Raw genomic sequence first — 26,962 nt, 5'->3', positions numbered from 1 at the left:
AATACAGTCACACCCAATTCAATGACTAAGCCATTTGTTGAAAGCTAAGGATACCCTTTCAGCTAAGGCACAGTCAAAACTAATTGAAACTACATATTGTGTTATAATGGAGCTACAAAATTATGACAGCTCAGAGCTACAGAATAGATAAGCTGCAATAACGACATTTAGAGAGAAGGTTGAAAATAGCATGTACTGTATTTTTAAATGAAAGATGGAATAAAAACTATTTGGACCATCTGAAATGTTACAACACACTTGTCTTTGTTACAGCTTTAATGAAAACATTCCGCCAGTTATTCAGGTTGCGCAATGGGGATTCAACCACATGTGCAGAAAATTTAAAGCCAAGTTGCATCCAAATTATCCGATCATTGAGGAGGCTGACCAGAAAGATGCAATATTCAATATTTCACCTCCCTCTTGTCTTAAGGCCAAACCCTTTTATTCCTGTTGAATGAGGTGTCTGTCCATTTCTTTTTTTGAATGCTTCAACTAAGCCTGCATTTAATGTACCGTAGAAAGTGGGGGCGGAGGGTGTATGTGTGTTGTGTAGGAATTTTGTTTCAGGTAGTAGTTTTAAGTGTTACTTGAGGTGCCACAATGGAATTAAAAAACAAAAATACTGTCAATTAGAGTGAATGGAACGGGGTTGTTGGCTACTGAATCACTGAAGCTGCTATTACTTTTATGTTTGTTCTGGGATTCTGTTTTGGGAGCGTCACCTCCAAGCAGTGATCACTCCCCTTTTATACTGGTCTCTGTGGGCACCTTGGGCTCCCTTGTGCAATGTCGAGACTCAGAGGGCAAACACTTGGGGGCCAGTACCTCGCGTTCACATTACTGAAACTGGCGGCCTTGGCCTGAAAGCACATTCGCCTATGAAGCTGGTGGTTTCCTGAATCTCGGCTCATCAGGACACAGCTTTAAGGTAATCAGCAAAAGAGCCAGAGGTGAGATGAGGAGAATTTTTTTTTAATGCAGTGAGTTGTTATAATCTGGAACGCACTGCCTGAAAGGGTGATGGAAGCAGATTCAGTTAGTAACTTTCCAAAGGGAATTTGATAAATACTTGAAGGGGAGAAAACTGCATGCCATGGAGGCATGCCATGGGGAAAGAGCCGGGGAGTCGAATTAATTGGATAGCTCTTCAAAGAGCCGGCACAGGCACGATGGGCCAAATGGCCTCCCTCTGTGCTGTGAGATTCTATTATTCCATGATTAGACATGCAGCTAACAGAGGGAGAACATGTCTCTGTCCCAACTGCACTCCTATAGTGTAAGAGCGCCTTGAGCGTGTGTCTGATGTCCTGCAGTCATAAAGGAAAAAAGATTGGCAGCCGTTCCACTGCGGATTACTCTTAAAACCAAAGAATGGGTTACAATTGATGCTGTGGAGATAATAAGAGTCACCTCCCCTTCAGCTCAGCCTATATAACCTAGGAGGGCATGAATGGGGAGGAACATTTAAAACATAAATGAATTAAAAGTAGTCATAAGGCCACAAGAAGATTTGTAATTTTTTTTTAACATGACCGCTACAGACCTGGAGGGAACCCAATGTTTTGAAATGACACTTCTCTGTGTGTTCAACGTTGGTTTGTTTACACAGAGAGGATTCACCAAAGGGATCAGCATAGACAACCTTCACAGTATTAGCTTAGCTATATCCAATCTAATCAGGAGATTCAGCATCCAGGCTATGTATGATGTGGGCCCAGAACATGAACCCTAACTTCACATGCCTCACTCTGTGCGCTCATGTGATGAACCGGTCAGATTTCAGAATCGAGGTGTAACACATAGTCTGTCATCTGCTCAATAGATTTCATAGCTAGAAGTGAAGTCCACAGAGGCTGAGAGAAAATATTTTGATGTCTGGACCTGTATTTTTCTTTTCTGAAACTTTAGCCTTTTATATTGCTTACATCTTCTCATTTTAGACATAACCTAAAATAGTTCCATGGCTTTATTAATATCAGGATGTTTTTTTAAAACTATGTGAAGGGAAAAAAGTTTTTTTTAAATGTAATTCTTCCCACTGCAAGTTATCCCCATATCGTTTCATGCTGGTTGGACTTGGGCCTCTGCTGGCTAGAAGAGAGGCAGACAGCCTGCTTTAAAGCTCTACCAATGGCCTTGTAATATAGTTATCACCACAAGAAGAAGTGACATACATAATCAGAGAATCATTGGAATTTAGTCTGAATATAAAGGTTTCTTTTTTTACATTTCCATGAAAATGAAATTGTCTTCACTTAGCACCTGCTGTTTTTTGCTGCGGTCGCTTTTGAACATTCTGGGGCATATTTTTGACCGCTGCCCACCTCGTTTCTGCTGGAAAACAGGACAGCTGGCCATTGAAAATTGGGGGGAAAAACACGCCTGCCCATTATCTGCCCAAGGCCTGCTTGTTGTGATTTTAAGACAGGTCTCGAAATGGCGGCTCGGAATCCTGCCCGAAACAGGAGGGAACCTACTTAAATATTGAAATCAGGGTCCTACTCCAGCTGTAGGATCCCGATGCAATTTTCAGGTACCAATGGGTGGAGTGTGCGCTATGCACGCTCCACCCATTGGTACCAGGCATGTAGCGGCCTTACCAATAGTCCTTAAGTGGACTGCTGCAGGCCGCTCCTGAAAAGGTTAATTTTTGTTTCTTTTCAAAAAAATTTTGGTGGTGTCAGGTGGAGCACAAGTACCCCTCCTAGCCCGTTGTCAGCTTCTCAGTGCCGCAACCCCCCCCCACTTCCCGGCTTGACTACTGGCTTGGTTTCACGAAGAAGCCACTGGATTTCCCCCTCCCAGCCCCCCAAGCAGCAAGCTGCTAGTGTGCACCCAAAACATGGGAGTGAGGCCCGACTATGACAATGGCTCGGGGCTTTCACTTGCTGGTCTTTCAGTGCAAGGAGCTGTCCTCGACCGAGTGTTGCAGACTGGCACATTCCAAGGTCCAGGACTACGTGCTGAGGGACGCAATGAAGCTGGGTGCAGCTGCCTCAAAGGCTCTATGGGGAAAGGCCACGGTTTAGGGCCCTCCTGCCACTGTACACCGAGGGGCTGGAATCAGAGTAAAACCCCTTCAGGCTGAATGTGTAATGACAGCAATGAATGTAACGTAATATAATGTATCTGTAATCGATAATCTGTAATGACTACAATGCAATGAGGCACCCTAGAGTGTCATAAATTGTATGTACCATGTATGATGTGTAACTATTGTTCGAATCATGGTATTTGAACTGTACTGTATGTATCTTGCAAAATGTATGACCTGTATTTTTTTTTTGAACTGTGATTTGAATTGTACTGTATGTACCTTTAAAAAATTTTATGAATAAAGTATATTTTTGAAAAACACAAAAAAAAATGGCTAGGGGCTTTCACTGTAGCCATCAGGCAGGCGCACTGGACGTTCATCCACTTCGCTCAGGTTTTGGGCTAAAGTTGAAAATCCCCCCTCCTTCTCGTCTCAAGTACTAGGTCCATAGACATATATGGACCTAGTACTTGAGATGAGAAGAAGGAGGGGGGATCACCTGACGAAGGAGCAAAGCTCCGAAAGCTTGTGATTTCAAATAAAGCTGTTGGACTATAACCTGGTGTTGTGCGACTCCTTACATAGACATATAGGCTGGGGTTGCGCTGTCTATTCCTTTCAATTCAAATCATCTGCTAATTCAAATTTCATTTGTGCAAAAAAAACCACGTCTGTTTTATTTAAATTACATAATTTAAATTACTGGATACATCAGTTTTTTTTTAAATGCAAAAAACAACTTTGAATTAACAGGAATACTGCACACTTGTGGAAACTCAAGACTAGTATGAGATGGCCTCCTAGGAAGGGTCTCAATTTCAGGCTTGTTCATTCGTCTGACTGATATGCCACTTTTGCATTGATGCACATCCAAAAGCAATTCGCATTGACGCAGAGGTAATAGTGTAACCTTAAAGATCAGTTCAACACAAAACTGAGGAGTAGGTAGGCTAGGGAAGTGCTATGTGCTCAAGCACATGGGAAGCAAGCAAGGAGTGAGATTCGACTGAGAAAAACATGGGTAAACGGTCTGTATCTGTGCTGTAACATTCTATGAGCACTAACTTTACTTTTGGGGGGGGTTTAAGAGGAAGAGAAGAGGGAACAGCAACTTCACTATGGGAACATCAACTCGATCCCCTCCCTCCATAATAAATGAATGAATGCAAACTCTTCCTCTCAACCCCGCTGAGAGTATGTAGTCCTTGAACAAGGTAATCCTCATTGTTATAAAATGTAAAATCTGTGGACTGATCGCTCCATTAATGATAATAGCTCTTTTAAAAAACAATACAGCAGAGATTAAATTTGTGAATGACTGTTATTCGGGGCAAAATCAGTTAGATATTGTAGGAACTGCAGGGGTCACATAAAACAGCATAAACTTCAGATATTAAATGCAACTTGGCACAACCAATTGAAAAATAGACCATTCATACTGAAACCAACAGTAGGGTGCACAAAAAAAAGATAAAAACTGCATTTAAGTATGGTAACAGATTTGGCCGGGTTAATAAATAGTGAAAACAATGTATTTTAGCCTTTGAGTTGCAGAGTGTATGGTTGTAATTAATTTCATTTAAATATGTAAACCCAATCAAATTAGTACAGTTCACGCATGGATTGCCTTCCTGACACGAAGACCATACCCTTGAGTGTGTTACAAGCATATATATTTATTTTCTTTACGGAAAATGAGACCATAAATCACTCAAATATGGTATACTACAAACATAAAGCTATTGCTGAAAATGAGAAGTCTGACCCTGCTTCACAAACAAGGCAAATCTGTAACAAGTTTCTGATTGTACTGTGAGCGCAGGAACGTTCCGTGTTTCTAGTTAATGCAATTCAACGTAAGTACATTCAAAGAGCCAACATGGATACTCCTCCCTTCATGCGCTCTCAAGTCCTGAATGATCTAGGAATCATGTTTGTTTCCAAATGATTTGAAGTCTTTTTTTTACAAAAATCAGATTTTGTATCCGATGTTGGTATTGCCAATGCGGAATATTTTGGAACTGCACATGTTGCCCCATTTGGGAACAATTATTGACAAGTCACATTTTCTTTATTTTATCGTGCTAGTTTGTTTGGTTGAACTCGAGAGAAATTCTGTACTTAATGTGTTAATCTCCACAGGACGAAACACATATTTCCCTTTATGGATTTTTTTTTTGTTGCAATTTTGCACTTCAAAAGAAAAATGACAGCGGAACTTGGTCACAGGCACAACAGGTTCTGCAATAAAAAATTAATAGGCTATCAGACTGCAGAAATCCAGACCATTAATCATTTCATAGCAGCTATGACAGGGGGCAATAAGTTTTTAGAATCCAGGACTCAATACAAGACAAGTCTTTTCCCAGCAACAACATTCACAGAAGGAAAGCAGACCTTACACTAGAAAGAAAAATGAACTGAAAGGAGAAAAAGGGTGGGGGGTGGGAGGGGAGGATTCGACACAAATAATGAACCAAAACTCCAAAGTGATCAGACAAGACTGATAAAATCTACATGCTACTGATACAAGAAAGTGAACAGTCCTCCTTAGTTCCACTTTGTGCCGGCAGTTGCACATTTCAGAGATTTAAAGCAAAATTTAATCAAGTAAGGAAAGCAATATCTCCCACTTTTTTTTTCTTTTAAAGGCACAGACTAAACAATAATATATGTTTCAACACAGCAGGATACTTCATAGTTAGTTTGTGGAGACAGAGTTCAAAGTGTTTTGTTAAAAAAAAATTGTGTTTAAAGCTGCAGTAATTCCTTGTTAGGACATATTAAGATCCTGGACTGAATTTTTACATCAGTTAAATGTTAAGACAATGATCCATTAAGTAATCACCTTCTACAATAAGCAGAGATCTCTAGTTGACTGATTTTCAGTTCAGGGCTGAACGGACAAGTCCAGATCCTCAGGGAAAGCTTTTAAACTATTTTTCCTAGCATTCCTAAACTCCTACAGTTTGCACTTGGCTTTCTTGAAATTTGACTTTTTGTTGCTGCAGAACTCATGGATATAACTTTAGTGGTGACATTTTCCTCCAAATCTCTCAGCTTCTGACTGGGCAAACCTATGAGGTGGAGCATCTTGTAATTGTGATTTCACCGTATACACAACATTTCTATGGGACAAAGTGGATTGAGTGTCACTTCTCTTCCCCCTTTCCTATTACACTGGCTTGTTGGAACTCCGGCCTCTGCCCAGAGGTTATAGAGATGCCTGGCCACTATGGTACAAGGCCACCCAACTGTTCAGGATTTCCTAAAGACAAGTCGTCAAAAAGGCAATTTGGTTTCATCACAATAGCTGAGCAGGAATTAATTCAAATCTCAATAACATTACTGAAGAGACCACCTTCTGTCTGAGGCATTTTTGAAACCCTTCACAAATAGTACGGTGATAGAACTGTATTTTACCATCATCTTGCCAAGCATGATGTTGATTGCGTTATCCTGGTAACAAATTAAGAACTCCCAATGTTACAATATTGCCACCTCCCAAACGGATGATATACCTTTATGGACAGCCTACAAAAAAAAACTGGTATCAACACACGACTTGAAAACTACTGAATGTGTTATGATTCTCCCTAATTTTTTTTATTATTAAACTTGCATGCTTTAAAAATAATAGGTCTGCTTTTGAGACAGGCTAGAACAATGATTTCAAAAAAAGCATTTGATAAAGTGCAACATAAAAGGTAACTGCACAAGGTAAGAGCTTATGGTTGGGAGTAATATATTAGCATGGATAGAGGATTGGCTAATTAACAGAAAAGAGTCGGGATAAAGTGGTCATTTTCAGGATGGCAATCTGTAACTAGTGGGGTGCCGCAGGGATCAGTGCTGGGGACTCAACTATTTACAATCTAAATCAATGACTTGGATGAAGGAAGCGAGTGTACTGTGGCCAAATTTGCTGATGATACAAAGATAGGTGGAAAAGTAAGTTGTGAGGAGGCAAAGGATTATAGAAAGGTTAAGCGAGTGGGCATACATTTGGCAGATGGAGTATAATGTGGGAAAATGTGAAGTCATCCACTTTGGTAGGAAGAGTTAAAAAAATCAAACTATTATAAATGGAGAAAGACTACAGAATGCTGCGGTAAAGGGATTTGGGTGTCCTCGTACATGAAGCACAAAGTTAGCATACAGGTGCAGTAGGTAATTGGTAAGGCAAATGGAATATTGGCATTTATTTCTATGGGGATGGAATATAAAAGCAGGATAGTCTTGCTACAACTGTACAGGATGCTGGTGAGACCACACCTGGAGTACTGCATACAGTTTTAGTCCCCTTATTTAAGGAAGGATATACTTGCATTGGAGGCGGTTCTGAAAAGGTTCACTAAGTTGATTCCGGGTATAGAAGGGTTTTCTTATGAGGAAAGATTGAGTAGAATGGGCCTATACTCACTGGAGTTTAGAAGAATGAGAGGAGATCTTACTGAAACATAAGATTCTGACGGGGCTTGACAGGGTAAATGCTGAGAGGATGTTTCCCCTCATAGGGGAATCTAGAACTAGGGGGCATAGTCTCAGAATAAGGAGTCGCCCATTTAAGACAGAGATGAGGAGAATTTTCTTCTGAGGGCTGTGAACCTTTGGAATTCTTTGCCTCAAAGAGCAGTGGAGGCTGAGTCATCAAAAATTTGTCTAACTTAGCCTTGAATATATTTAATCAGCAAGGTAGTCAAAGGATATGGCAAACAGGCGGGAAAGTGGAGTTGAGGCCAGAATCTGATCAGCCATGATCTTATTGAATGGCGGAGCAGGCTCGAAGGGCCAAATGGCCTCCTCCTGCTCCTATCTGTCATGTTCTTATGTTATGAAGGTGAGAAAGCAAGTTTGCTTTTCAAGGATGACACGCGGCATCATGAAAAAAAACACTTGCATTTATAAGGTGATTTATTACAACTCTCAGGAAATTCTCATTCTTTCACCCACAATGAATTACTTTAACACCAGTTACCGCTGTTCTACAAGCAAACATGGCAGCCATTTTGGGTACAGCAGGATCCCACAAACAGCAACGAGACACAATTTATTTAACCTGTTACCTGGTGCTACTGATTTATGGGAAGATTGTTGGCTAGGGCACGGGACGACAGCCCTAATCTCCTTCAAATAGTGCTATTGGATTGTTATCATTCAACAGGCTTCAGGCTTCTGTTTGCTGTCTCAAAAAAAAACACAAGACCTCTGACAATACAGCTCTCCCTCAATATTGCATTAGAGTGTCAGCCTGGACTGAGTTCGAACTCCTGGTATGGAGTTTATTCTGTCACTGAAAACAACAAAATGTGGTAGATCTTATCTACAAACTAGGATGTCTTGTAAGGAAAAGAATGTTTCAATAATGGTGCCCACAATTTAAAAGTCTGACTGGTGCAAGTTGCACAATGAAATCCAAAGTCCCTAACAGTCCATGCATACAGATGTGGCACAACAACGCACTGCCATCTGTTAATGACCCACTTACACTCATTTCAACCTGAAGGAAGCTTGCAGTTGCAAAAGCTTGAGGTAGGGAAGGAAGTAAGGGAAAAGACAGGAAGAAAATCTGAAGTTACAATTTCAGCTTATGTTAGCTGTGAGATTGAAGTACAATAACTGCTCACATGCCTGAGCAGAACATGCAAAGTTTCTGGGACACGTCCGATCCACCTGCCATTGGAACAAGAATGCCAGGCCACACTCCAAAATATAAGACAATGCTGAAAAGAACATAGAAACATAGAAAATAGGAGCAGGAGTAGGCCATTCGGCCCTTCGAGCTTGCTCATCCATTCAACATGATCATGGCTGATCCTCTATCTCAATACCATATTCCCGCTCTCTCCCCATACCCCTTGATGCCTTTTGTGTCTAGAAATCTATCTTGCTCCTTCTTAAATATATTCAGTGACTTGGCCTCCACAGCCTCCTGTGGTAGAGAATGCCACAGGTTCACCACCCTCTGAGTGAAGAAATTTCTCCTCATCTCAGTCCTAAATGTCCTATCCCGTATCCTGAGACTGTGACCCCTCGTTCTGGACCCCCCCAGCCAGGGGAAACATCCTCCCTGCATCCAGTCTGTCGAGCCCTGTCAGAATTTTATATGTTTCAATGAGATCCCCTCTCATTCTTCTAAACTCAAGTGAATACAGGCTGAGTCGACCCAATCTCTCCTCATCCGACAGTCCTGCCATCCTAGGGATTAGTCTGGTGAACCTTCGCTGCACTCCCTCTAAGGCAAGTATATCCTTTCTTAGGTAAGGAGATCAAAAATGCACACAACACTCCAGGTATGGTCTCACCAAAGTCCTGTATAACTGCAGTAAGACATCCTTGCTCCTGTACTCAAATCCTCTTGCAATGAAGGCCAACATACCATTTGCCTTCCTAACTGCTTGCTGCACCTGCATGTTTGCTTTCAGTGACTGGTGTACAAGGACACCCAGATCCCTTTGTACATCAACATTCACCATTTAACTAATATTCTGCCTTTCTGTTTTTCCTTCCGAAGTGGATAACTTCATATTTATCCACATTATACTGCATTTGCCATGTATTTGCCCATGTATTTGTCCACTCACTCAGCTTGTCTAAATCGCCTTGAAGCCTCTTTGCCTCCTTCTCACAACTCACAATCCCATCTAGTTTTGTGTCGTCAGCAAACTTGGAAATATTACATTTGGTTCCCTCATCCAAATCATTGATATATATTGTGAATAGCTGGGGCCCAAGCACTGATCCCTGCGGTACCCCACTAGTCACTGCCTACCACCCCGAAAAAGACCCATTTATTCCTACTCTCTGTTTCCTGTCCGTTAATCAATTTTCAATCCATTCCAGTATATCATTTCAAGGCTTTGTGGCATGGAATTTCTGATGGATAATCAGGATAACAGATAATCAAGGATCCGCTACATGATATTTTCCCAAATAGCAATAAACAGAAATGAGCTTCCAAATTTTAGGTATGTCTGCAAATAAAACCAACAAAAAAAATAAAATATTGCAACATTGGCCATCAGCTGAAAAACTGATTGATTCCCTGGCGTAGGTGAGGTAAGTTGGGTACGTAGACAGAGAGAAAATACACATTATGGTAGGTACAGAGAAAGCACGTGGGATAGGGGACATACACCCAGTACAGATCTCCACTAAGCCTACTGCTAATGTAATTTATTGGCAGGTAAGATTGTATTCACAGAACTTTCAACATCACTGGTTGCATTCAAATGCTTCAAGAACTGAGAAAACAGCAGGAATCAATCCAGCTGAATAACGGTGATCTTCTAATTATGGAAATATGAAAAATATTTCTGCATCTCCAACCGCACATCTGGTATAAAATCAGTTTCACACTTAGAGTGCACCGTATATACACAGGAGATGCTTAACGTAACAAATACTTGCTGTTATAAAGCAAACAGTTTAAACTGGACTTGTAGGCAGCCATAAAATGATTCAAACAGTAGCTACTGGACAGCATGCTACAACAGTTCTTTCTTATTCTTAATAGTTCCCAAGGGAATCTAATTCTGGCTGGGGCTGATCAATTGCTGACAGCTTCAAAACGCACAAGTAGATCATTTCTTTTTAAATCCAGGCATTCTTTGACAGGTTTTTTCATTTTTGCCTGAGGTTTAATGGATTAAATTTTTTTTTTAAGGTAATAATACCCTGCACTACTTAATATATCTTCTCAAAAGATTCAGTTAAATTTAGTCAATCCAAATCAAGACACACAACCCACCCAACACAAGTATCCTAGAAGGATTCAGCTGCCGATCTGACTAGAACCATCTCTCCTTGAAGTAAAGTCTAGTTCTCGGCTCACATCACGTGACTGTTCGAAAGAAATTAATTTGCATTTATGTTGTGCCTTACACATCTTTGAAAAAACAAAGTGCTTTGCATACAGTGAGTAACACTGTTATTATGTAAGTGAACATCGCACAAATTTTGCACACGGCAAATAGCAATGGGATGAATGACTAGTGAATGCCTTTTTTTGGTAGCGTTGGTTGAGAGAAGAACATCGACCCAGAAAGCAGGAGAACTTTGAGTTGACACTATAACGTGACCTCCACCAAATACCTTTTCATTTTTTCCACTCACTTTGCTGAGTAAAATGCTAAGCTAAAACAAACTTCAGTTATTCAGTTTGAACCGCCGTTAGCACACTCAGTCCCTCTGAGCAACACTTAGCCAAATGGACTGGATCTCACCGCACGCCCTCAGAGTATAATTATTTCATCCTGCCATATATCAGTTTCTGTGTTGAATTAACATCATTCACTTTGGTACAACAGTGGAATTAATATGTGATTAGTTATTTGAATCACTTATCCGGACAGGTGTTTCCCAAACTGTTTAAGAAAAATGGCATCCCCCACTGCATCTGGCTATAATTTCCTAACAACTAGGCCAAACAACCAGAAAGTGATGGTATTAAGCACTGGTATTGTGTAGCAAGTGTTGGGTGTCATTACAGTTAATTTGTAAACATCAAAGTTGCATTTTTTTTTGCTAAAAGATTGAGATTCTTAAAGTGCATTATCCCAAAACACACAATAAGTGAATCTGTTACTGTTTTCATTTTCATCTTGTACAAATATCTGACGACTAAGTTTCCTTTCCCACTACACTTACTCTGGGGACATTCTGTATCATCAAAGACATTGAATTTCATGGAAACACTGGATAGAATCACAGAACACTAGCTCCCAAAAGACCTGTAAAAATCCCTGAATCCCATCCAGTAAAAAACGTAACTTGACTTATTCACCACGTAGCACCAGCTCTGTTTATCCTCACAGCAAGACCGCCTCAGGAAAAACATCTTGTAGTGGAGGTGAAGATATCACTGTCCAAAGGAAGGGGACACAATACTTACTTGACAAATTTGATGCAGAACTGCGTGAAGTATTTGCGGGTGGAGGCAAGGTTATCTCGGATGATGGGCACATTCTGTTTAATATGGAGGATAATAGATGTGACGTACGGACTCTGATCACCCACATGTTCCACATTTTGCCATGGCATCTAGAAGGAATACAATACATACATTTCTATAACATTTTAAAAAAATTAACCAAAAAATCTCAAACATAATAACTGGATCACGTGTAGAAATATTTACATCAATAATTTAGTTAGTTTTATTATTTCATTTGTAGGATATTAAATTAAAATTATAACACTTGCATTTATACACCAACTTAGCACATCACAGCATCTCAAAGTGCTTCATATAACAAATTTGTTTTTGAAGTGCAGTGGCAGCCATTTTGTGCCAGCAATACCTCACAGACAGCAATGGAATGATTTGCTAGTTAATCTGTTATTGTTTGAGGCAGGTATGGTGGCCAGAACATTGGTCAGACAGCCTCTCTACTTCAAATAGTGTCAGGGCATCTTTATTGTCCACCTGACCCACCAGAACAGGCTGACAGGAACTTGTTTTAATGTCTCACCCAAAGAACAGTTCCTCCAAAAATGCAGCATTTTTTTTGGTGTGTCAGCCTATATGATGAGCTCAAACTCCCATGAGGCTTGAACCCACAATCCCCTGACTCAAAGGTGAGAGTGCTGCCAACTGAGTCAAGCTTACAAGATTATTAGAGATACGTGTGCTGTCAAATGAATACAATAGATCGAAGTTGTCACAAGAAAACAATAGAGGTGATTCCCTGATCTAATGCTCCCAGTCATCATTCACTGTTAAGGCAGCTCCCCGCTGGAAGCAACAGATCACCGAATCACCCCATTAGCTTTACAATATTGAAAAGCATCCAGTAGATCTGTGACGCGGTTACTGTGCAAAGATTTTTCACCTACTTTACTCATGGCGGTCAGTGCAGGATCACAGGCTGCATCCAAGTCCTGAACTAACAGCTGGATACTATTAGAAATCACGCTGCAACACAAGATAGGAACACAATGTAGTAATACATAAAATAACAGAAGCCTCGTTAACTGGAACATTCTGTAGAAATTAAACCAATTGCTATTATTATAGGTAGTGTGCTTATTAATATAATTTTTTTTTAAAAACACAATACAGTTTTACAATTACACACTGTTTTAGGGAATGTACTTTTCAGTTTTGGGTTTCTAAATTTTACATCTGCAAGTTTGAAAATTTCTAAGTATCAGTTAGTGTTTTGAAATAACATTTTTAGGACTAATGCCGTGTTCCCAAGAAGGGAGGGAGGAATCCCGATACAGCCCACAGCTTCCATTCTATTTTATTTTTCTAAATTATAATTTTATGTTTTCAGATCAATGTGTTAGGAATATAGGAAAAGGAGTAGGGCCATTCAGCTCCTCAAGCATGTTCCGCCATTCAATAGATCATGGCTGATCTGTACCTCAACTCCATTTAACCGCCTCTTCCCCATATCCCTTGATTTTCTTACCTAACAAAAATATATCGATCTCGGTTTTAAAAACTTCCATTGACCCACATCAACTGACCCACAGCCTTGTGGGAGAGAGTTACAGATTTCCACTATCCTTTGTGTTAAACAATGCTTCCTGATTTCACTCCCAACTGGCCTAGCTCTAATTTTAAGATTATGCCTCCTTGTTCCATTGTCAAGCACCCTTATGTACACAAGAATGTCTATTGGTGGCAATTAATTCTCTCATCTAGTTTGATGCAGCATTGTGCAAATTTGCAGCTCCCCATCCTACCTACTTCTTGGCCAATGGAGTAGTACTGCAGTGCATTAAAACTGTACAGCTGGGGCTGCTTTGCTAGCACAACATAAAAATTTGACGGCAAGAGAAAATTTATAGAAAATCAAATCAGCACTAATTTATAGGCGAGGCCACTGTTAAGTTAGATGCACAAGCAGAGTATTTATCACAGTGTAATGAAATAAAAGGTGGTTGAACACAGTTTTACTTAAGAACAAGTGGTTACAATGTCAACTGGATATTCTCACAAGGTGGGCAGAAAGCCCTTTGAAAACATGCTTTGATTCTGCATGTCACACCATCAAATTAGATGACAATAAGCTTGAGAAATTCTGAAATGCTCCACAAAAAAATAAAAAAAGGTCAAAATTGGGAGAATATTCTGAAGAGTTGCCCAGTGCTTTAAGGCATGGGCTAGGACAAGCTGGCTTTGCGGATAAGACCCAGAAATAGTCTGGGTGCCACAATCAGTATCATCAAACACAACATCTACTGAAGGAAAGGTGCAGAGCTAAAGGCAGAAAAAAAGACTTTCCTTCCAGTCAGATAAGGTCATGTGAATGCAGGCTGGAGTTCAGAGTGAATAGGGGCAGAGGAATTGAAGGGGAGAGACAATTTAGCAAAAATAAGATGGAAATATATTTTATTTTTAATATATTTACACCATGGTAAGCCATTTTATTTGCCTGGGGAGATTGAAGACAAAGTGTTGGGATGGAAACATTTGTTTGAGGAGGGAGAAAGTATTGTTCTTTCAAAGAGCCGGCACAAGCACGATGGGCTGAATGGCCTCCTTCTGGGCTGTATGATTCTATGCGTTAGTGTCCTGGGATGTTAGTGCTCCATAGCAGACAGATATGATATTAATTTAATGAACATACCTAGGGTGACAGTTGGGAGAGTGCAGCAATCATTTACAATGGGCTGGACTGGCAGCATTAGAGAACAAACCTCAGGTGGACTTAAAACCACAAGCCCTCTTGGTCTAGACAGGCAAGAATTTTACTAATACTTCGTAAATAACTTCATTGTGGACGCATGAAAATTAAATTGTTTATTATTTATGGCTAGGCACTAAACTTATCAAGTACATTGCTTATCAAGTTTCATTAATATCAGCTAGAGATTAATTTTAGGGCTGGAAAGGCTTGAGCTAGTTCTAAATCAGTCGTTTACATTGCAGGACTCTATGCACGCTACTGTATTTTGTCTGTGCATGTAATTATGTGTAGTCCATTCTTGGATAATCAAATTGAGCATAATATTCTTGTGTCTTTAAATGTAACAACTGTGTGCCACCCCTCTGTTAAAAGAAGACATTTGTGACCAAAACTATTTGGCAGAGCTGAAGGCTCCATTAGATTGGCGCCATATGATTTACTCCCCAAAGAGCAGCAGTGAGCAAAATTAACTATACCTCATAAACTCGAAATGATTGAAATATTTTGGCACTTGGACTTTCATAACAGACCAACTGATGGAACTGCGCAGGAAATACTTGTGGTTTTGCACCATCTTATTGTAATCCATGGACTTTCCATCCTGACTGAAATAGTCTATGGCTTCAGCACAAAGAATTAGATCGCTCCAGAAGGACAACCACAAGCATGGCCTACTGTAAAATGGGATGCTTTCTTTAAAGGGGCACTCTGTCTTTTCACCAGGGAAACTAGGAAGAGTCAAAACAATCATGCATCCATTTTTAATGTGATGACTTCACTGAGTGACACAATGGCATTTTGATTATGCAGTGATATTTGTTGACGGGAACTGAATCGCTACATCAAGTGCACTGTAAAGAAACCAAAAGCCCTACAACTTTAGAATAAAGGCAGTGTGCCTTTAAGCTGAAGAGCATGCTCGGTGAAGCAGTGCTTCATGGTCAAATTCTTAAGTACCAACAGACTGTCATCAGCAAATTATAACTACCAATCCTGCTCTCGAATAATTTCAGAACAACACGCCTTCTCAGTTATAAATATCAAGGTGTGGACCGTGATAACTCTAGCAGTTGTGAAAACAAGTTTACACTGAGCAAGAATCAGACATTTAGAAAATACAAGTAGATTTGTTTTCAGTTTTGCTAGTCACAAGTCCAGTCACCGCAATGTCCCGTTAACTGTGAAAGCCCTTTAGCTCCCTTAATATTTCTCTTCCCACTAAAGACTTTTAAAACCTAGGCTTGGCATCACCTAATCACTATTTTCTAATTTACACCACCTTCTCTCTCATTCTTTTGAAGCCTGGTAGTGTTCCACACTATAGGCCTGGGTCTTTCACCTGAGTTTCTCAATTTAGAAAGTCAGCAAGATTGAGGCTGTGCCATCCTCCTTACCTGTCTTGCACCAATTTGGTTTATAGTTTTGCCCATAGCACTAGCATCCTTCTGTGGACAATTATTCAGAATAAACATTATATATGAAAATATTTAAAAACTGACAAATGTACATAATGCTCTGCGACATTACCATGGAAATGCTTCCAAACATTTAGAAACAGTCATACGTTAAAAAAAAGCACTAAATATCAAAGGGGGACTTTACCCATATTTGGCAAGGTGTCCCCTCAAGGTATGCATATGTGGAAAGCAGAAAGGTGCTCAAAGATGCTTTCATAGAAATCACTAGCAAACTCTTCGAAAAATAGTTCTGGATGAGGAAAACCATGTGGCCCATCTTAATTCATTCATCCATCTAAGTTCCCCCTTGCAGCATCCACATGGTTCCTAAATGATACTAGGGGTTTTGCCTTCATTACTCTATCTAAAAGTCTGTTCCATATATTCACCACTCTGTGTGAAATAAAATTTCCTGATATCATGTTCTCCTAGAAACTTTACTGATCTGTTCTGATGAAATTTTGGCAAGGTGCCTTGGTTTAAGTTGGCGGACTAAATTTGTTCAACAAATTGGCACCTACAAATCCTCAACACAGTCAGGTCACAATCTTGACCCTGTCATCAGAGGAAATACCAAGTAGAGGCCAGTTATATCATCAAAGGTAGGCTAGAAGAAAATAGTCATATCACCCTGATCAATCCAGTACATCAGCTACCCACTGATTGGCAGGGTACCTTCACAGTTGTGAAATATTTATTTTTGAATTAGTGAAGTGGGGAAAGTAAATTAGTCAATCCCCTTATTGCTTGTACTCACGTGCTGAAAGTGTCCATTTCTGCAGTCAGGTTAATCCTTTCCACTAGACTTACATCCACCTTCTCTTTGAGTTTCTCTTCAAGCTTTCAGAGAAATTACAAATGTCAATAACATAGAAACAACAATGCAAACTAGAGAATACATAGTAGAAAACAAAGAATTAGTGTAAGGAAAGCCTCCAAGTTACACGTGAGAATATCACTGAAATGCTTTGGGGTTTTTACTCCACATATTTCTCTATTCAGTATCTCAGACCACTCCCATAGTTGAGCTCGTGCTTCCTATGACCCAGTGAGTGGCTTCACCTGCCCAATATCTATATAATTTGTAGTGCGCCCAGGGATTGAACACAGAACCCTGTATTTCGACTGCTATTCATATCACGTTTCCTCACATAATCTTCCCTGATTTTGGAAGGCAGTAAACACTCTGTTACACCACAGCACACACTGCCAAACAAATTAAACAGTAAATGGATAAGTGAACAAACTGAAGATTTACAGTAGCTACAGTTGCATCTGCTGCAGTATAATTCAATGTTAACTAAACCAAGCTCAAGATCTCTGATTTAACTTTATACTGTTTTTTGTTGCTAACCTTTCATGGGATCCTCTGTCCAATCTGTATCTTTCTGAAAGCTTCAGATGTACTGCTCATTTGGAACAAGATAGGCCGACATATACTTTCAAAATTTGGATGGGACAAAGGAAATTTACATATGTATCTCTATCTTAAATACAGCTACTAATGCAATATATATTAAAACAAAATCCACATCATGTTTCTATTTGAAACAAATCCATTTTAAATGAATACATATTTGCAAAACAAAATCCTGTAAAGGACACAAACAGTTGAACACTGCATGCAGTTATAAATTGCTTTGCTATGTATGAGGAAGCTGGTTATTGTAATGTGAAAGGATTCTTTTCACTGTAGACAGATGATGTGTATTGTGGGCTGCACTCAGTTATTCCCCCGTGGAGTAGATTCATTAAATAATTGTACTCCCACTCCCACACACAAATCATAATTTCTCCTTATGTAGAACAATTTATGGCTGAATTAAGATGTAGTTTGTGATGCTTTAACAGAACATGGGCATTAAGTTGGAACAGGACATGCTGACTAAATTATCAAGATTACATCTTTTAACAAAAGATGGGCTATTTCCTGAAATGCTTAAAAAATCCATATGGTGGATTAACCCAATCATTAAATCGTGGTTTGAAATCTTTATAGTGTACTTTCATTTTTTTTTAAACAAGTGATATGACAGAAAAAACATTTACAATTACATTTTAACCCTTTCTTAGTTTTTTTGCTGCATTGGAATATTTGGTTTAAAAAGCAAGTGTTCTAGACTGGCACTACAGTGCGTTACTGAGGGAGGGCTGCATTTTTAGAGGTGCCGTTCTACAGAGGAGACAATAAATTGAGGCCTCATCCGCCTGTTCAGTAGAGAACAGGGAGCTCTTCCAGTGTCCTGGTCAACACTTCCTACTGCCACCAACAGGTTAGCTTATCATTGCTGTTGGTGGGACTTTGCTATGAGCAAAATGGCTGTCACATTTGCTTATATAACAATAGCGATTGTGCTTCAAAGTCATTCATTGTATGTGACGTGTCTTGAGATATTTCTGAGACATAAAAAGGCACTATATAAATGCGTCCTTATGTAATCACTTTGGCTCAAAAGAAAGAATTGGCATTTCTAAAGCGTCTTTCACGGACGTCCCACAGCACTTCACAGCCAATTAAGCACTTTTGAGATGTAGTCATTATTCTAACGTAGACTAAGATGACAGCCAATTTTGTGCACATCAAGGTGTCACAAACTGCAATGAAACAAATGACTGGATAATCTGTTTGCAGTTTGGTTGAGGGATAAATATTAGCCAGGGCACTGGGAGTACTCTCCTGCTCTTCTATGAATAGTGCTGCAAGACCTTTTACATCCACCCGAGAGGGCAAACAGGGCCTCGGTTTAACGTCCCATCTGAAAGACGACATCTCTGACATTGCAGCACTCCCTCAGTACTGCATTGAAGTGTCAGTCTAGGCTACATGCTCATGGCTCTAGAGTGCGGCTTGAACCCACAACCTCCTAACTCAGAGGCATGAACTTAGAAAAGCTATTGAGGGAGATGAAGAAATGTGCAGTCAAAATCTCACCAAAAAAAATCAGTGAGACACCAAGGTAACAAATCTTTGGCTGCGTTTTTCATAGAATCATAGAAATTTTATTATTTAGTTCACTGTGACTGTGCCATTGCTAGGTCCATTCAGAGCTACCTGCTCCAAACCAATTTCCCTGCTCCTTACTCATACTCTAATATTTTGCCACTTCAAATGTTTACCCAATTCTCTCTCAAATGTTGTGACTGACTCAGCTTTAATAGCCACTTGGAATAGTGCAGTCTAGATTCTAATAGTCCTTTGCATGAAAAAACATTCTAACCTCACCCTTTATGTTTCAAGTACTAATCCTTGGGTTGTGGTCAGAAAGTTTGGCTTATTTTACACTGCGTAATGTGTTTGATAATGTCATCAGCATTCTGTTTCACGTATCATTTTTATTATAAGAGAAATGGGCTGAATCTCTGCCCAAAAAATGGTAAAGTTGATCATAATTATTTTTGATGGTTCAATTTTAAAAGTAGTATTGATGATGATGAGGCTGCTTGTTTAAGAGGCATACATAAAACTCGTTATCCAGCGGGAAATGAGAGCTGCCAAGAGCACAACCAATATCTGGCCACAGTCTAATGAACATGTTAAATCAAAACAAACAGCGAATGCAAGCACAGAAATCACACAGCCCGTTATAATTGCTTGCAATTTCCCTTTTGTGTAAGAATCATGGCAATGGAGTGAAGAGAGTTTATTTTGAGACTGCGACCCTTGGTTTGCGTGTGCATATATACACATACCGTACTTCCCCCCTTGCCAGGAATCAAGGAGCATAAAAACATACAAAACTGAAGAAGTGTTTGTTTTCGCTGCTAGTAGATGGCCGGTCCTGAGTGACAATTTAAAAATCCATTGGTAATCAAGACTGCCAACTTAACAGGGACAAGAGTGTAGGGTGCAGTGGGTTCAGGAAAGGTTTCCCAGCATTTCTGTGAACAAGGGAAAGGAGATAGTCTATTCCTGATTAATTCAAAGTCATTTTTTGCACAAAAAAAAGTTATTCAATGATTTTACAGAAGCAACTGTAGACGGTACTGTCAAATTAAAAATATTGATAGATGCATTAAAACATCTATGAAAATCTCTTAGTCTGACTGTTAATTTCTACACACGAGCTGGGTACATTTCATGGCATCTGGCACCAGTGCCATTCTGTAAGTTAGTTGACTGGAAATATATTGTCCATCAGGTAAGATAAAGAAATCATAACAGTTTTTAAATAAGGTGAGATGCCCAACTTCATAGTTAGAAAGTCAATCGCGGCTGAGAACTGAACCATTATCACAGCAACATGGAACATTATAAAATGTGGAGGCTCAGTCATGTTTTCATATATTTTTATGTTTGCTGATGACATAGACCTGTGCAGTTCTTGTACCACACCACAACCATAAAACCAAAGAAGCATTTATAATCTGGATGTTTACAGTAAATATCGAGGCCACAGACTACTATAATGCGAGAAACATCTGGCCAGTTTCCATCCAGCTTCTAGTGGTACGGCCCAAGCAGCCCCTAGAAGCTCCCCTGATTGCTGAGCGAGTTTATCCAGTGAGTACTTGAGCCACACGGATCAGGAAGGTCCCCCCAAAACTCCATCCTATTTGAATTAGCTGAGCTCAACCAGGATGTGTTAAAACTTCTGGGCTGTAGGGGGTGCTGCAATTGGCCTCAGTGCTCCTGGGGAAAGTCCGCTGGAATTCCTGATTGTTAACCAGCAAGCTCTGCTGGAAAGTGCACGTGTGTAAACAGCTGAGGATAGGGTTAGGTTTGATTGTGACTCTCCCTCACAGTCAAATGGTGTGCCAACATTGTCAAGGCTCACATCTGAATAAATGGCCACTTGAGCGAAGTACTAGAGAATGATCTGCACAAGTGCAACTGGACCCCAGCAAGGATTCAGTGCCTTTGCGGCTGGAGGATGTGATAATTAGCAAGCAGCAGAATGAAACCATGACTTCAGTTCTACTCTAATTGGCAATTTCACTCAGAGAGGCCACAAGATGCCTGATGTGCAAAACGAGAAAGCGTCACACTGGTGGAACTGTGGGTGCTCCTGTGAGAATGATGCAGGGACAGAGTAGAGGGAGCTTTATCCTTCCTTTAATTATTCTGCACTGGACCTGAGACTTCTTAATGATGGCAGTGGGTGTCAAAAATGGAAAGTGTTCCATTTCCCAGCACCAACATCCTTCACTTTAATAAGCACAAAATTCACAGGAAAAAAAGGTTTTAAAAAGCCCAAAACCCAGTCTGAGGTTTATGGTTCAGATTTATCCAACACGTATACATTGGTGAAGTCTGAAATTCAGCATTGCATCCAATGTCAATTACAGTCCTCGCACCATCTTATTCTCCTCTGTTGTCCCTTTCCCTCTCACACGACCTGCTAACAGACTACAACAATGCACTGCAGATCCATAAAGCTAGGTATAACTAATCAACGGCCAGTTTGTAAATCATTCTAATTGGACATGCCAGTCTATTGGTAAGTGACACTCCCTTTGGTTAATTGTGACTAGTAAATTAGAATTGGCAACAATTGGACACACACACCACACACACACACACACACACCTATTCTACTCACTGCCTTCCTTCTGGTGACTTCTTATTCAGTGCAGCATTTGAAGTGTGTGATGATGCCCAAATTCCCAAGTGCATGCCTTGAGGTAATAGCCCTTCTTAATGTTTTGAGCATGGCAACAAAAACAACACAGTCAATGTGCAACTGCTCTACAAAAAAGTCAAATCTAGATCATTTGAATGCCACCTTCTACCTCCGTACAAAACAGAATTACCTTGGCTGTCTCTCGACAAGAACTGGTGTACAAACATAACACATAAAGCCACTCACTAACATTATTTATGATCCCTTATTATAGGAGGCATACTTTAAACTATTTGTTTGAGGCTACTTACACTGGAAACAGTTACCGCTTCAGACCTTGGTATACTGGAATAGATCTGCAGACATCCTTTGAGGTAGATTTTACGATAAGTGCTCCCAGCACAGATGGGACTGCACATTAGAAAGTCAGCATGCAGTCTGCTCTTGTTAATTTAAAGTCGTGTTTTCGCACTGAAAACATTTGTATTATCTGGTAATTCAAATGAAGTAACTTTGAATTAACAAGAGAAGAATGTAGTTTCCACCATTAATTTTAAACATGCTGGGCACACCCGAATCACTGATATATGCTCCCGTCACATGAAGCTCTGTGCCCGAAGCACTACTTCATACAATCACTGTCTGGCATAGCACAGCCTCTGTTAAGACATACTCCTCTATTGAGAGAGAATCTATTTACAAAAATACCCTTTTGTTTTGCACTGAAGAGTTTTTTGTTTTGCACTGAAGAGCACAGACAGTGCTGTAAGAGTTATTCCGCAAGGAAAGTAGTAGTTTATCTATTTTCTGCTGAGGGGAACGCCACACCTGCCTCCAGTCCTTCTGTGCAGCAAAGGACGCTCACCTGTTGTGTTGTTGCCAAGCAGTACTCCGCTGTGCTGAGGATGCTACAAATGAGGCAGAGCTCCTCCACTGTGAACTTTGCAACCTCAGAGCCCTCCTTTTCCTTCAGTAGACTGGAAATGGTCAGGCCGCCACTGCTGCTTGTGGTTCTGAAGAGAAAGAAAATAATAAATTGCACTCTTAATGACAAAAAAAAACAAAGAGCAAGTAAAAAGAAACAGAGAAGCTATAGATTCCCATCTCCGTTCCTACTTCATTCCTTTCTACGTGAAACCCTCATCCATTCTTCATCACCCCCAGGCTAGACTTCTCCAATGTCATCCTTACCGGCCCCCAGAATCCAACTCACCTAAATCTCTGCCACCCAAATTCTATCCGGGACTATGTCCCGCTCACCTGTCACCCCTCTTCTCACCAGCCTCCGCTGCCTCCTTGTTCCCGAAAGCATTGATTTCAAAATCCTCAACCTGGTTTACAAATCACTCCATAGCCTCCATTCTACCTCTGCAAGCTCCTCCAGACTTGTGTCCCAGCTTGCACCCTCTGCTCTTCCAACTCAGACCTCTGTTCTTCTGACACTGCCCTCCCTCTACTCTATCACTGGGTTAAATTATAATGACAGGTTGCATTGACTAGGCTTGTATTCCCTCGAGTATAGAAGATTAAGGGGTGAACTAATTGAGATGTTTAAGATGATTAAAGGATTGGACAGGGTAGATAGAGAGAAACTATTTCTCCTGGTGGGGGAGTCCAGAACAAGGGAACACAACCTTAAAATTAGAGCTCGGCTGTTCAGGGGTGATGTCAGGAAGCACTTCTTCACACAAAGGGTATTGGAAATCTGGAACTCTCTCCCCCAAAAAGCTGTTGAGACTAGGGGTCAATTAAAAATTTCAAAACTGAGATTGATAGATTTTTGATAAGTAAGGGTATTAAGGGTTACGGAACCAAGGCGGGTAAATGGAGTTAAGATACAGATCAGCCATAATCTAACTGAATGGTAGAACAGGCTCGAGGGGCTGAATGGCCTACTCCTTTGTCCTATGTTCCTTTCTATCAGTGGCAGAACCTTCAACCATCATGGCTCTGCACCCTGCAATTGTCTTGCTAACCCCCTCCAGCTCATTACATCTCTCCTCAATTTCAAAAGCCCCCTGAAAACCTAACCTGTTGACCATTGTTTTGATGATCTCCCCTAACTCTTATCCCACCTCCTGCTCAGTGTCCAACTTTCCTTGTGGATTTTCCTTTACGTTTCAAGGTGCCAAATAGTTGCAAGTTGTTGTTGTACCTAAGCCATTTTTCTCCCATGGAATTTGTTTGTTCTTTAGGTGAAAGTAAAATATATTCCTATCAGAAAATTCATTTTTATTAAATAGGTGACTGATTATGATACTCAAAGCTGTGACTGTTGTTTACATATTTATTTGTAATTTTTTCTCCCCCAAGAGGCAGCATATTGTCGGGTAACTTTATGAGGCGCCCTGCTGATATGGGCTTCACAAGCAGCAAGCACTGGTTTGAGACACTGCAGCCCCAACTCTCATGTTCATGCTTGCCAGTAGCAAGGCTCAGCACCAGCAGCAGATCCTTGCAATATTACCCTTAAATGTTTCAGGGGACAGAAATAAAATAGGCTTGGTACAGATTCAGCATGTTTCCCTTCAGTAAGGTTTTGCATGTTGATCCATCTCACTACCAAGATCTGCAGATACAGCAGTCGATCCAGCAGGTCATTCTTATTGTCCACATCTTTACTGTGTGGTCTGTTTGAGATAATTCTCCTCAAATTAGAGCAGCCACATTGACAGCTGCATAAATTCTTAACTTTACTGCAGTCAATATTGCAAAGAGCACAAATGAGACACAGGGTGTGAGCCTTTCAGCTATAAGTCATTCATACATACCACAAGTTAAAAGACCTCAACAATCCACAAGTGAAGTCACAGTTGTGCTATAACAATTCTTAGCAACTCATTTGTTGCATTAACCTGAATTACTTTCAATATATTCTCTTCCCCTTCTCTTCTGTAGTTTCCTTGAAGCACATGCCTTTCTTTGGCAGAGAGGACAGGATGAAGACCTACCCCCACATGTTCCCCATGCTGCTACGCAGCCAGTCACTAGAGGTGCTTGAGTGCTGCCTGGACCAACTGGTCGTCTGAGTGTTCGCTCCCTCCGTGTGGGAGAAGTGCGTGGGCTCCACTCTCCGTTCTCCAAAATCTACAGTTCAGATTCAAAGCTCACCATGTGGGAAACTGTGGTCAGGAACCAGTATCCCACCATTGCATGATACCCATTGAACCTATTACATTTTAAACACTGATGTTCAATCATATTCCAATTGTATTACAAGGAAGAAAGGAGCATTTCCCCATTTCATTTTTCATATACAAAAATAGTGAATTACTTTGAAATAAATGTGCTCATTGACCGTCATTAGATCTTTCAGGTTCAATTAAACTTCTGGTTACCAGAAACAGTGCAGAATAGAAAGCTTGCCAAAAATCTGCACACAGCCTGGTGACATGAATCTGTGTAGTACCATATATGGTAAAAATTACTGCAGTCCATTCCAATTAGGACCAGTTGTTCTTTCTGCTTGCAATAGATTTACTGAGTATACTAAATCCGGGTAAAGCTCCATGCAGTTTTGATATAGTCCTTTGTTGACGTTATCGCACAATAAATATATTGGGGTGGATTTTCCTGTTCTTGGCATGAATACCTGGGCACAGCACAGGGAGTAAAGTCAAGTGGGGAGAATCAAACACCTTTAATGGAGCCCATCCCATTTTCCATCCAATTAATAACATGAAAATCAGGTGGGCTCCATTACTGGTGAGATCCTCCCCTGTACAGGGCCCAGTTGATCCTTTATGCCAAGTGCAATAAGAGAGGAGTCTGCCCCATGGTGTCCCTCGGCACAAAAAAAAGCTAAAAATTGAATAATCTCCCCACTACAGTGTGTAAATAAAAAACTTAATTAAACAAAACAAAATGCCAGGGAGCGAGCTCAAGGTTGCAACCTAATCTTGGATAGAGATTAACAGTTATAAAATGGACCAAGTTGGTGTTATCTGAACCCCTTGTTCTGATGACATCTCTCAACTCTCAAGTATTCAGTATTCTCTATTTAACTGGACTAGCTTGCCCTGGATGCTGGAGCGACACAAGCTACAGTCCATGTGGGGTTGTTCATTTAGGAATGTAGCTAATTGAAGGGGATTACACCGATTTGGGATGTCATTACTGCAGATTTGAAATCGAGTAATCATTTGCAGTTGATTACAGAGGAAATCCTCTGCCTGGCTATTTAAAGAACATCATTTCATACTCACTTAGGCAGGTTTCCGGAGAGGATTTTCCATGCATATTCTCGCAGGTATTTCTGGAATATGGTGGTTAGAGCAATCATTGGCTCTCCGGTGCTGAGTTGCGAGCACTGCACCATGCATTTCTTGTAGTAGACAAAAAGGTCTGCACAGCTGGGGAGCACTGCTCCCCCCTCATCCGTGTTTGGCTTCGGAGGGCCCTGGGCTTTGAAATCTGCCACAAACCTGTCAATCAGCTCACTGAGATTCCTGGCAAGGAGGGGGGGAAAAAAAGGAAATAGTTTGAAACATGGACCGGAGATATAATTCGTGCATGAAGATTTTCCTGATTACATGTGCTAGATAGCAATCGAGAAATTAGTACACATAAAATGTACCAGGTGTGCTATGTCCCTGTAACATGCAGCTTTATAAGCTCTGATGTCATCAAAGCTCAAATCGTATGATTCAACTGCAGGGATCTGCCATTTGCCACGCACTACAAGACTCGCTGCTAGCACAAACAAGAGAGTTCACAAAAATGAAACAAAACTGTCCGTCTAAAAAAAAAATGAAGTCATCTCGACCATTTGTTGTATCCCACACTACAACCCATTTTCGATTATTCAGTATTAGAATGCAAAATAAAGCCCTTCTGTATTCATTTTCACTGGATCAACTCTCCAGTGATTTAAAGGCCAACTTGCTCTTTTGAATCATTTGTGAATACAGCCTGGAACAAGCCAGGTTCTTTCAGAAAGCAACGGCATGCTCCTCACTAGCTCAATACTGTCTCAATACTTAATACCGCACCAGATGACAAGGTGAGAACATTGGAAAGTGGAACAAATGCTTTTGGGTGACGATCATATTTCACAGAAAACAAATATTCTTATATCAAATATAAAAAGAACTACAAATGTTGGAAATCCGAAATAGTGGAGTAACAGTTGTTTCTCCTCCCTTTTTTTCCAACCTTACTAAAACGCTTATGTTTTAGTTCTGATAAAAAGGTATACACCTAAAATGTTAACTTGTCCTTTCTCTTTACTGATTGATCTTCTGTGCATTTCCAGCATTTTTT

General features: G+C 40.4%; 1 protein-coding gene across 5 annotated transcripts in view; it reads right to left on the bottom strand.

The window, feature by feature from the left end:
• Window positions 1-26,962, bottom strand: part of vps53 (VPS53 subunit of GARP complex) — a 188,242-nt gene that overhangs the window by 46,554 nt on the left and 114,726 nt on the right. For all 5 annotated transcript variants that reach the window (XR_010968530.1, XM_068008319.1, XM_068008320.1 and 2 more), the window contains 5 exons: window positions 25,906-26,148; window positions 22,566-22,713; window positions 16,897-16,979; window positions 12,878-12,956; window positions 11,934-12,082 (listed from right to left, as the gene is read on the bottom strand). Coding sequence is in view for 4 of the 5 variants with exons in the window: in XM_068008319.1 (XP_067864420.1) it covers window positions 11,934-12,082; window positions 12,878-12,956; window positions 16,897-16,979; window positions 22,566-22,713; window positions 25,906-26,148 (702 nt within the window). In the remaining variant the exon portion in view is untranslated. The remainder of the gene's footprint in view (window positions 1-11,933; window positions 12,083-12,877; window positions 12,957-16,896; window positions 16,980-22,565; window positions 22,714-25,905; window positions 26,149-26,962) is intronic.

Source organism: Heptranchias perlo, chromosome 28 (genome assembly GCF_035084215.1).
Source record: "Heptranchias perlo isolate sHepPer1 chromosome 28, sHepPer1.hap1, whole genome shotgun sequence".
NCBI lineage: Eukaryota > Metazoa > Chordata > Chondrichthyes > Hexanchiformes > Hexanchidae > Heptranchias > Heptranchias perlo.
The sequence above is the reverse complement of the archived record's forward strand: the minus strand, read 5'-3'. Positions and strand labels throughout refer to the sequence as shown.